We start from the raw sequence: 13,097 nt of genomic DNA, 5'->3' as shown, positions 1-13,097 counted from the left end.
TTAAGTTTCTTTGGCTTATGTCTTATCACTTGTAAGACTAGCTGTTGCTTAATCTAAAAGAGATGAAGGATTAAGATAAGTTAGTAATGCCCGATTAAACTAGCTTAACATTTTTGTAAACAAAGGAACACGAAAAAGGTTCAAAGGGTAAAAGTACAATCCCCTTTTAATAGGCTTACTGCAAATAATTTCTGAGAAATATCACATTGGAAATTGAAGCAAAAAATCATAAGAGAGAAGCTAAAAACCAGCTGTCTGGATCAAGTTATAACATAAAACCACCTGCCTCCACTAGAGTTGGCAATCAAAGATGCCAAGTTCCAAAGAATTTGCCTCTTTTCACATACCATTTTGCCAGCTTCTCTCTCAAACCATGCTCATCCTCAATCCTGATAAATGGATACAATTTCATTACAGTACTTGACAAATAACTGTTCTAATACAGTATGAAAACAAAAATGTTAATTCCTTACTTCATAAATAGATTGTTACATATGAAATATTTTAAAGATTTATAACTCTGTTAAAGCTTGTTATAGATTACCTATATTTTTCTGACAGAAGTAGGTCATCTATAGCAAGTTTTCTGAGGTTCTAGCATTGTTCACTATTTTCTGTTATTTTTTCCTCTCCTGTATAGTATGATCAATTACAGCAGTTCTTATGAAAAACAAAACAAAACAAAACAAAACAAACACCAAAAAAAACCAAAAACAAAACCAAACCCCAACAAACCAAAAACCACATTTCCCTGAGAGTGGACTAAGTAAACACAACCCCTTTTTTTCAGCTCTCAGATAACAATCCCAATTGAATGCTTCAGATTAAATTATTTTGCTGTTCTGAAAAGTACTGGTTTGGTGCTCGTTTGGAGAGGGCAGAGGCAACATGCATCAAAAAATAAGAAACACACTGGTAAGAAAAAAAATCTCCTTCCCTTTCACTCCTTCCCTCCATACTCCAGTATGCTTTTTTTTTGATACTCAGCAAACTGAGTATCTCTGTCAAGGCAACCCATTAAAGCTGTCTTTTAACTTAACCTATGTATAAATACAGACTTTCACTCTCAATTGTGGGAAGGCAGCAAAGGTATCATCGGAATTTAGTAAGAGTTCCAAGCAGAAAAAGCCACTTGACACTAAGAACTTGTCTACCATTACAAACTTCCCAAAATAGTTAGTCTGTAGAATTTTTTCCAAAATAGTTATTTCAGTGTGAACTGCCCTGTGAACATTTTAATTACAAAGGAAAAGTGCCCTTTTCTGACTTAGTGTTGTACAAATGTAATGTATTCAAACATTTAGATGAGGAAATCTCTTTCCAGAAAAAAGAAGAGCTCTTCACATATGAGCTCACATACAATAAATTTTTCAAAAAGAATTGTTTTGGTAATGATACAAGTATAAATTTTGCTTGAGTTGATTAATAATACCAAATAACAGGCTACGACATGTCCACGAAATGAAAAAAAAACATCCTATGTAACTTCATAACTCTGATCCCTGATTTTGCTCTAGCCTGCTGACTTCACAATTGTTGCTTTATTGTTTGGCTGCCTGCAGTCTATAACCACAGATCACCTAGAACAGTCTGATTCTGCAGAAAAGACTGCAGGGGAATCAATGCTTGCCTCCCATACCAAACTCTTGAAGAGAAGAATATGAAGTACTACACAGTGAAGAGATGAAAACATAAGCATGACAGCCACTGTGAAGAAAGTAATTTTGAAGATTAAATGATATTAACAAACACCACTTCTAAACACATTTTATGCATGCTAAGGGGACAGCTGCTGCGCCTGCACATCTGACCGTTAATACATTTTGAATCAAAATAAAAATCTTCCATAGGATTTATGAAATACAGAGGTTTGTTGGGTTTTGGTTTGGTTTTTTTAACTAATTGTACCAAATGTTTTAAAAGTTGCAAGCAGGTCCCAAGATTTACTTTGTATATTTTCATCTTCCTCTGTTCTTCTGAATATACAATAGAACTATGCACTGGAAATCTGTCCTGATAAGACATGCTGGCAGAAAAACATGTAAAGACACATCTTGTAGCAAAGAAAATTTAAGTAGAGGATTTACTATCTTAATAACTTGAAGGACTGTTCTCTTCCTTCTTGTAATATAGAAGCAGTTAATGTATGGGGTTTTTTTTAAAGAGCCACCCTTATGGTAACTTTAATCTCCATGTCTTAGATGTAAAATGGAGATAACTGAACTTCCCCATCTTTGTGAGCTGTTTTGCGACTGAAAGAAAAATGAAGTTAGAAACTTCCACATCCCTAGGAGTCATTTTTTTGTCACTGAATCCTTTCACTGATTCCCATCTCACTATGTAACTCAATGTAACAAAATATCTTGTCATCTATTTCGTAACTCAACATTACCATAACCTAATATTACTCTAAGACTACTACTCCTTGTTTCCCACCAACACTCTGTCCCACTAATAGATCAGCTTTATGCTGGACTTCTCATACTTTCACATTATTTGTCTGCATGCCTTTTCCCTTACCTTATTTTTCTTATGTTCCACATATTTCTCCATATTTCAGCTCCTGTTGAAAAATTATTTCTGCATTTCTTCTAGTGGAATTTCTAGTTGACTTACATTAACATGTATATTGATTTTAAAACTCACTCACAATTATGAGCATAATTTTCATCTGCATAGACCTGGCAAATCATCACCTCACTCATCCTTTGTGTATGTTGTACAACCCAAGGATCTTCTGTTTCTGTATTTTTCATGATTCTAAACTTTTAATACTTCCTGTCTGCAAACTACTTCGCCTTTATGGAAGGCTATGTTTTAAACAAAGAGCTCTTGCACAGAGGAGTGCTCAAAACTCTGCAATGAAAAAACAATTACATACAATCATGCCATTATATTATGAAAGTTTCCATTCTGTATGATTTTTTCCGAAAGCTCTGATTCCCCCCTTTGAAAATTAGCATGTCAGACTCACCAACAGTAAGAAGAAAGTACAGAAAACACCACATCAATTAACAGATTCCTTTCCTTCCTTAAAATCCTTAGAAGAAGAAGAAATGACCAGGTAGCATTAACTCTAACTTACTGTACTTTCACAAGACTAGAAAACTTAAATTTTTGGGGTTGTTATTTTTTTTATAATTAGAACCTGCATAGTAATCTTTTGGGTCAGCTCTGATGTATGAATCTGTGTCTATTTCATGGTTACATTATTGTATGGACTTTCACTATTATATATTTCAGCAGTTGAAATAAGTTAGACTAAAAAAAAAGACTATGACATGACAATGTTATCCAGGGAATTATAATAGGGTTTCTATATACATAAGCATAAGATACTCTCCCTTTACCTTAAAACCTTTTTCATCACAATTCTGATGCAGTCTACAATTCAAGTGCAGTAATATCATTAAAACATAAAGGTGTAATTAATAATCTCAGGTGTGTGTCTTCACAGGAAATAATCAAGTATATTAAAAAACAAGTACTATAATTAAAATAATATCTAGCTACAGTGAACATAAAATGCTACTAACCCACAGCATGAACTGTTCCTCTATGCTTCTTTGAAATCTTGTTTGCTTTAACTATATGTAGAGCATTTTCTTTGAACTGCAGCTCACAAAGTCTTTCAAGAAGAACTGTCATTTCTTCAGTGATGGTATCCAGGTAAGTTTCATTAATAAACTTCAATGATGAAGAAGGATCAATAGTTCCACTTAGTATATACAAATCCTCTTTTATCATTGTGCATAATGTGGGTACAGAGCTTTGGTAACCATGAACCACCTTATCAAAATTTGTTTCACCACAACTAGACAAAATACAGTTCTGTAGAAGATCGCTAACCAGTTTATTCTGCATATTTTGATACTTTGTTAAAACTTCTGATTCAGGATAAAGAAACAGAAGTTGCTGTATGCACTGAGTTTTAAACTCCATTTGTTGTTGTACAGCATTAGTATTTGTTTCTTCTTGACTTTGCAGTCTATTTACTAAAAATCGTCGAAGATGCAATCTCACATCATCCCAGAGAGATTTCACATCCATAGTTGAATCATCCTCAATGGCATGAAGGGAAGATGTTAAGTCAAAAGACATTCCACTTGGCGTACAGGGAAATGACACACCACACTGGCTAGAGAGATCCAGAAGGAAGTGAAGTATCATTTCTTCTTGATTTTGCTCATTCTTCAGCAAGCTTTGCTAACAAAAGTAAATCAGACAGTATTTTAGAAATGTTTTGTAAATTCTGGTTCAAAAAATGAATAGCTTCATGCGAGAGTACCAACTGTTTCCAATGCTAATTATCTTACCAGCAAATAAGAGAGAAATACAAACAACAGAAATAACAAAGCCTGTCTTCCCACAGATTTATGCGGCAATCCATCTCCTTGTCTACCTGCTCCAATAACTCATATTCCTCTTCCCATCTTTCTTAGATCCTCAATCTCTTTTCTCAATCAATTCTAATCCTCAATTCAAAGGAAAGCTTTGGAAAGCTCATTAGGTAAGCCTTGGCAGCCTGTCTGTTCTGGTCCACACACACATCTTTGAAACAAAACGGTACGAAAAATTACTCAAGATTTACACAGATAATGACAGGTTTTGCTCACAAAACCAAGACAAGAATTTATAAAATTAAATACTTGCTTTCTATGTTCTGGCTCAGTAGGCAACCATCAAAAAGGCCATTCTAAGAATAAAATAATCTTCCCAGGATGCCCTTAAAGAACTAAAATTGAAAACTTGTTAAGAATTGAACAGGCTTAGATCACACAGGGCAGATGAACAAGCAGCTGTGTATCTTGTCAAACCAAGATGCAGACCAATACATTAACAACATAGCAACCTCTAAATACATCTCAGCTATATGTGTTGGAGAAGGAGAAGGAAGCCAGTTAATAAAAGGAGATGAAACCACATGAATGCACGCCGTGTTTGTACTTCATCTGAGCCTGAAGAGCTCCCCTCTGGGTCCAGGGCCAAGATCTCTGACCGCAGAGCTGCTTCAAGTTCAAGAGGCCATGCAGCAAATCGCAGGTCCTCTTGTCGCAGCTCAATCCTTTCTACCTGGCCCAGAATGACATAAATTTAAACACCACTCTGCAGTTGTCCTTAGTATGTATGAGATGAATTGTTTGCATTAAAGTGTCCAACATATGAGTAGAAGACAACCCCAAAGTCCCATGGTCACTGAACACCAAAATCTCCCTCCTTTCTCAGAGAAAAAAACTTGCCTGTTACAAACCCACTTTGCACATCCTCAACATTTTTCCTACTGCAGGTTGGCTTTGGCCACAGTCCCAGGCCCTTCAGCTTTTTACTTGTGAAGACCTGCTCTCAATCCTACAGCTGCACTAAAGCTGACTACAGATTCTCCTATCACAGTAACAAGAAAACTGAGTGAAATTGGTGGTAGTCTTGATTTTCTGGGTTTCAGGAACTAAGTAGGCAAGCCTTAGGTGAATCAGGATCTAGACACCCTCCCACTTGCTCCCCCACCTCCTATTTCTTCTCTCCAGCAGAGAAAAGTGTTGTGGCAAATCACATAAGGGTAGTTCTTTCCACTCATGTCCTTTATCTGGGTCTCCCAGCTGTACTCCATCCTGTAAAGCAAGGCTGGTAAAGAAACCGTCGGCAACCTTCCACCTTCAGAACTAATGATTTATTTAACCTGAAGTATGTGAAGAAATGATCAGTTTTATTTCTTTTCCCATTTTGAAAGAGAGAGAAATAAGTCAAATTAGAGTATGGTATTGCTTAAATATAATAACTTCCAATACAAAATGTTTCATTTTTCTACTGTAGAAAGCTTTCATCAGTAGATAACAAACTTCAGAACAAAAACTTCAGTTGGCTTGCCTTTTTTTTTTTTTCTTTCATGCTTCTGAGTCACAAAAATTTCCAATATTGAAACTACTATTCTTTGTTCTGGGTGACTCAAAACTATTGCACTCTTATGGGAGAAAACAAGACCTTAACTTAACTATTGCCCTTTACTCTGGAGTGCTCTGTGATGAAAAATAAAAGACTTGCATCACAGTAGCTAATTCTGAACAAAAGACAGAGTGCATGATTGCCTCCCATAAAGGAAAGTCTTAAAAAATAACAAACTACCTATTTTTCTTCCATTTTACATCTTTATTTCAGAATGTTTCCTGTGAATTTTTTTAATTACAAGCAGGAAACACATGTGGAAGACAGAATAATAAAGGAAATTATCAGTCAAGTATCATTCTATAAAAGCATGTACATGTGATAGAAGTACATATACCTAGTTAAAATCTTAAATCATACATATCAATATGCATATACATAAGGCTGATTTGATTTTCTTGTATTATCTACTGAAGTATTCTAGAAAGCTTTGTGTCCCCAAAGAGAATGTCTCTCAGTGTGTAAACTGAATCCTAATCACTAACCACTGTGTTGAAGAGTCGAGTCTCCACATGTAGACTTCTGGAGTTTAAAGGTTAATTTTTTTTAATGAACCATGCTCAAATACTATATTCTGAAAAGAATAAAACAAGAGAAGCTGTCAAAACAGTGAATGTAACTGATGCCTTTGGATGATGAATCCAAAATGTCTTCCAAGCAAATCCCTACTGCTGTTTTTTAAGGTTAAGCAGAAACATTTTTATTCATGAAAGCTGGCAAGAATCTAAGTATTGTTTCAAGCCCTTTGCAACTTAAAGTAAAGCATTAAAAATAGGGAGCTTCCAGATGCCATCTTAGACTTCGTATTACTAGAAAAAGAGCCCCTGAAGTGAACTTTGAAGCTCTGAAAACACAGTGTCATCAAGTCTCTTTGAACATTGCCTATATTGACACAGGCTTTTCTATTTGAAAATTAATCTGTAAAAATACTTCAAAAGATGATGCCAAAACTATTCAAGAGAAAAGGATCCAAATTAGTATCCAAAGGTTTTAGAGAAGCATGAAAAATTCTCTTATGAGCACAGAAAGTTAGTGAAAATAATACACGGGAAAACATTTCTGGTCTACCAACTGGACTACTACCTACTACAGACTATGACCCATCATATCAATAAACAAATCCCATAAGATAAATATTTTGTAAAAAAAGATTTTGTCACTAGTTTCAAAGGAACAGAATTTAATGAAGATGTGTTCATGTACATATTCAGCTTTTAAATATTTAGAATTACAAAACAGTACAGAGAATGACGAAATTTCACATAATTAACATTTTCAGGCTTCATGAAGAACCTCTCGGTATTTCCATGGGAGTTCAAAAATCCATGTGAATACGCTAACCATAAACCTAAACACAGCACCTCAGCCAAAGCACATAACAGGACTTTGCACTATCTTTTTTAATTGTTCCAGCAGCTTAAAAGATAAACAAAATACCTAACAAAATAAACACACATAATAAGGGATAACAATGAATAGGGATATTTTCCTGAAGTAGAAGGAACGTTACCGTTATTGAAGATGTATTATTTGATATTTAATTAAAAGCTTGCAAGTGAAAAGTTAAGTCAACTCAATAATTAGTTCAATGGATGGAGATAGACATTTAAGAATGGTCAGATTGTAATAATTGCATTAATGTTGAATATTATTGAAAATAGTGTACTGCAGATCTGTTTATGGAGCTAAAGATTATCTACTGCGAGTATAACTTTTTACAGATTGATTGTCTATGCTAATCCATATACACTTTTCATCTGTAGTCTCATCTACACAACAGGCTGGATTATCTAAAAAGTCATGAGCCTGGAAAGAGTGATGTCCCAGCTCCTGAGCTCCACAGATGTTTTCCTGATAAGCTGTGCAGAATTGAGACTTTAAGGCTTCTCACACTTTGCTGTCTGTTTAGCAGCCTGCCACAGAGCCATTCTCAAGGCTTAACTGGACTCTGGAGTCCATAGCCAGACCATCATGCAGTCAGTGTGCTCCTGGGTAGCTGAAGAGCTGGAAAGCACATTTTGTATAAGATATACCCAAAGTATTCCAGAGATGGTGTTTCCCAAACAAATGCCGCCACCTGGTGTTCAGGTATATTGCTTGAATAGACCTCGGAGAAGGAAGAAAGCAGGGAATGGACACATGTAAGTCATCATGGACATGCCCTCTTCTGAGAGGGTTTAAGGATCTAACTGGACTAAGAGGAATAACAAAAGACTTCGTAAGTCAGCATTTTTGGGGCTTCTCACGTTTTGTCTAGATCAATTATGATGTAGCAGTCTCTGACACCCTTGAGTGGGGTGATTATTAACAGCAACATGCATACTGATCACCTGTGTTAGAAGGGACAACACCACTTCTTCACTACATGAACATTAAAGACCTGGTGCTTCTAGAGATGACTTCCTCATTTGACACAGCTTAATATCCAGTGCACTCAAGGGTGACTGAAAGATCAACAGCCAGTTTTAAGAGTTAAAAACTGAGAGGTGATTTGATGAAGCTTGAGCTCTAGCCAGGAGATAGTCCCAAAGGACAAAATACTCTACTTCTCCACAGAAGTTTTCCTTTGCCAATATATCCAATCTTAGCCTAAAGGTGTCCATGTCCTACAACTAAACCATGACATGGAAGTGACAAAGAACAATCCACTGGATACTGTTTATTTGTCCTGACACTCAAACATATAAACACACATATACATACATTATATATAAACTTGCAGGCTGTCATTTCCTGAGGTATCATCCTTCACTCATCTAGCCAATTCAATCTTCCAGACTTCCATTTCCACACATATATTCTAAGGTTAACTGTCAATAAGAATTTTGGATTAAAACGCCTTCTAAAATGATGGAATTTTTCATTGAAGTGAAATTTGATTTCTGGTTATGTCTGGTTGTACAACTTGCTGGGACAATCGATGTAGCTCCCACATTTCTAATTAGAAAAAGTAGATATGAAACTAATGCTTAAATAATGCATAAAGGACAATAACCTGTATTAGATGAGTTAAATTCATAGTGATGGAAGTGAAGAACAAGTAGTCACAGTAACAGCCTTGGTGTAGGCAGTAACGTCAGATGTTTTTTACCAATGTGTGTTTACAAAACAGTCCTAGCAGTGCTGAACATGTGGTCGTACCAGTGAAAAGACTTTGTCCCAAGTTTGTCTATTTAAGGCATGATCAAAAGGAAACATAACACCCTGCTGCGGACATAAAAACTGTACTAAGCCTTATAATAAAATTTCTGAACTATCCTCACCCAGTGAAGACTGAAATGAGAAAACTAATTAACCTCAACCCCCTCCCCCCCCATCATATAACCAACTTTCCCAAACATTAAAGTCTTTAGTAAACAATATTTACCAGGCTCCTAAGGAACTCCATCAGCTCTCCGTGGTGTGTGGAAGAAGGTCTGAGAGAAGTAAAATTGCAGTTGTTTAGCCACTGAAGGCAGTCAGTTGTGCTTTGTAGTATTTCATTGGTACATATTTCATTTACTTCAGATTGCAGGTCTTTAAGACACTGTTCTATGCTAAAAAAAAATCAAAACCAAAAATCACAGGATTTTTTTTCATAACTTGGAGATAAAAGCATTTTATATATTCCATATTTCAAAAAGAAAAACTACTTCATATTAATGTAACACTAGGCTGCCTTCTTCATAGATTAAATTACTCTCACAAAATGAGGCCTGAATTTGCAGGATTAACATTTAAATATAGTCAAGCTAGAGCTAAAATAAATTTCCTTCAGGCCAGATTGTACCATCCTCAGTAAGAGTAAGTACTGCCTCAATTCTCAAACAATCTTGTACTTTTTAATAAAGTAGTTAGTGAATAAGACATCATCCAACCTAAGATCTGGTCCATGGTGCTTAATTAGCTAAAGCAGAGAATATAAACTGAATCAACTACCGTATTCAAAGGTGAATGTGTCATTTTGCTCCTTTAGCAATCAGCAGTTGTTTTATAATATATAACATATATTAATGACTTCTTAAAGACCCATTGACATCACAGAAAATGCTGAAAAGAATTTTACAGTCAGTTGTGCTGAGAAAGCAGATCTTTTCTTTCTTGTTTTTGTCATTAGAATACTTGAAAGAAAACAGAGTTTGTTTTCAAGGAGCTGATCCACTCCTTAACATTCATCTAGAATGATAATCCTGTTACGAAACCAGGTGTGGCTGGTATGGTTATTACAGGGATTTCAGTTGCAAAAATCACAAGAACAACTGAATATCCAAAATTATTCTATTTCTATTTGTGTGGACAATTACGTGAAAAAAAAAAAAAAAAAAAAAAGAAAAGAAAAATCCAGAAACATTCTAATTCTATAGCTTTTCCTACATAAACACTTTTTCAGTATTTCAGAACTACTTTTTTAAAAAGCAATGCTTAATATTTTATATAGTTTCAGTTAGAAAATTAGTATTAACTAGATCTAGGCAGATCTAAATTTAATACAAACAGAGCCAACAATATGACTGATGCCAGTTTGGTTTATTGAAGTGCAAACTGATTCTCCCTACTATTTGAATTTTATTTTGGAGTATATTAGTTATTCCATCTTTGTTCTTACAGCTGATAAGGGATGCGAGGTTTAACACAAATTAAAATTCAGTTCTTCCAATCTCTACAGCTACTGGATTAGATAAGACTCAGCTCTTTACAAGTATTTCATTGTCAGATACTTTTGATCATATTACTTCCTATTTTCATGACATTAACAAAAAAACAAATTTGCCTATTATACTGCCACTTGCCTCTTTATTTTATAAAGTATGGCTTTTTTCTTTAGCTGCTCTCTAACATTTTCAAACTTGAGTAGTTCTAACAAAAGAAGAGAAAAGAAGATTCGAAAAGAGGGCAGGAAGAGGAGAAAAGGAGGAGATGAGAGGGAAGAAAAGGAACTGGAAAACAAATATAATCTTTCAGTGTATTACAAGCTGTGAAAAATACTAAATTAAAGACCCCCAGTTTATTTAAAAAAAAAAAAAAAAAGGATTTTTTTTCTTTTTAATTAGTAGCATTGAATTAAAGTTTTTCATTTTTTTCTGCATAACTTCTCTGTATGGAAAGATTAATTTTCCATGAAATATCACCTTTTGGGAGGTAACTTTTTATTAAAAATATAATCTTCTTCGAATATGAATTTTTAAAAAAATCTTAAAACATTACTAACCCATATAAATTTGTAACAAGAAATAAGTGATTAAAGGCCATTCTGAATATCACCCACTGACTGTACTTTGCCATTTAATTCTGCCTGCAGTACTGTCTTCAGGATGTGGAAGAAGTATTTATTTGATTTTCTACTGGATTTTCTCCTTTCTCAAGTGATTTGCATTTTATTCTTGTACAGATGTTATGCAATGGACCCTAAATTCCTACTAGCTGTCGCATTCTGATCAACAGCAATTAAGTAAATCAGTGTCATCTGTACCTTTGGGAACTGAGTCTGTTAGTTTGAACTGACATTTTAAAAGAACAGTGGAAAAGAATAAGCAAATGATCACATTAAATTAAGTTTAGAGATAAGCAATAGTCTGCATTTTCCTTTTATTTTTAAGTTACCTACAACAAGCTTAAAAGAGAGAAATGTATTTTTTCCCAGAGTGCCATCAAGGTATATCATCTATGATAGGTTTCGCTTTGTGCCTTTTGTTTCTTTAAAATACAGTACTAAATAATAACAAGCTGAATATGAAAACTGCAACAACTACAATTATAGAATGCAAGGACGATCATAACAATCTAAGTGCAAAAAAAGTGTAGCATTTTGAATGTCAGAAAAAACATACATAAATTGTTTCCAGAACTATGACTGTACAACTTCTAAGAAAAAAATTTCATCAAAATAAATATGTCATTTTGAACAACTTATTTTCCCATATTTAATTGTATCCATTAAGAATTATGGATATATTTGTTTTATGTTTAAAAGACATGAGGTAAAACATTCAAAGTGTATCTACTCTATCAAAATGAAGTCACCACATTTTATAGCTGCATTATCTTCAGAAAACCAAATTCAGTAATTACAACTAATGCTAAAATATATAAAAACTTCTAAAACCTATAAATATATGGGTGGCCTGTAAAACACTTCTACAAAATTGATACAAAACTCTTAAGACTTTCCTGAGCATGACTGAGTTCAAAATGAAGTGCACTGAAACAAGTATCTTCCCATCATCAAAGGACCTTATCAGGAGCACAAAGGACCCCCATGGCCCACTCAGGTTCCTGATGGGATAGCCCAGCCATGAATACCAATTCTAAACTTGACAAAAGATTGGCATGCATCTTTTTAACTTGTGAAACCTGTCTCAGGACTATGAAACTAAATGCCTTGTTCATAGACCTTGACTCCTGGGACACCATCAAAGGCTTTTATTGCAGTGTGCTGATGTGTCTCATTCAAACATACCCAATAGGTTACAGCATTGTGCATTGTAAAAGGGACTACTGTCATTCGGCTGTGCCAATCTGCTTCAATTACAAACCAGTTTTTACACTCAGCTTTTGATATATGAATCTGTGTGCAAGCCAATAAACTACAAGCTATGAATACGCTACAGCCGTTCTCAAGAACAGATATTTTGGTAATTTGTCCCAACACTGATAAGAGGGATTAGGTGGATACCTTTCAGTGGCCCTCCCTGTAGATACAAATCATGATAAGTCTGTTCATTTTATTTAATCCTTTTATCACAATAAACATTGAATTAGGACTAAAACTGTTTTTGATTGAATAAAACTATTTTCATTCTGTTTACTTACAGCATACTGTAGGTAAACATGGTCTCAGAAGCATTGCTATTTCTTTTAAGATTTTTGTCAACAATTAGTATTACAAGAACGTGGTTAATTATAGGTACTTATTCCTTCACATGAATTACATCATTAAATTAAATATTTAGGAATTTGGTTACCTCTGGAAAAAATAAAAGCATTTTAATGTGTATTATCTGGGTTTAGAAAGGAATAATTTTAAACAAAATACTTCTACCAAATGGGATTAAAATTATTCTCACTGTGTGGGCTAGTATTTAAAACTTTGTCATTTCCTATCAGTTTAGGGAGAATGGGACTTTGATTTCCTTTTTTTAGAAAGGAAATTTGCTGAAGTTTTAGAAACTGTAAACAAA

At 34.5% G+C, this 13,097-nt stretch overlaps 1 protein-coding gene across 1 annotated transcript in view; it reads right to left on the bottom strand.

Annotated features, from left to right (window-relative positions):
• KIAA0825 (KIAA0825 ortholog) overlaps positions 1–13,097 on the bottom strand; it is a 251,368-nt gene that overhangs the window by 192,204 nt on the left and 46,067 nt on the right. The window contains exons 4-5 of the mRNA XM_049795675.1: positions 9,308–9,476; positions 3,537–4,206 (exon numbers count right to left, since the gene is read on the bottom strand). Coding sequence (XP_049651632.1) covers positions 3,537–4,206; positions 9,308–9,476 — 839 coding nt within the window. The remainder of the gene's footprint in view (positions 1–3,536; positions 4,207–9,307; positions 9,477–13,097) is intronic.

This window comes from Accipiter gentilis, chromosome Z (assembly GCF_929443795.1).
Source record: "Accipiter gentilis chromosome Z, bAccGen1.1, whole genome shotgun sequence".
Classification (NCBI taxonomy): domain Eukaryota; kingdom Metazoa; phylum Chordata; class Aves; order Accipitriformes; family Accipitridae; genus Astur; species Astur gentilis.
This window is presented reverse-complemented; position numbering and strand designations above follow the sequence as displayed.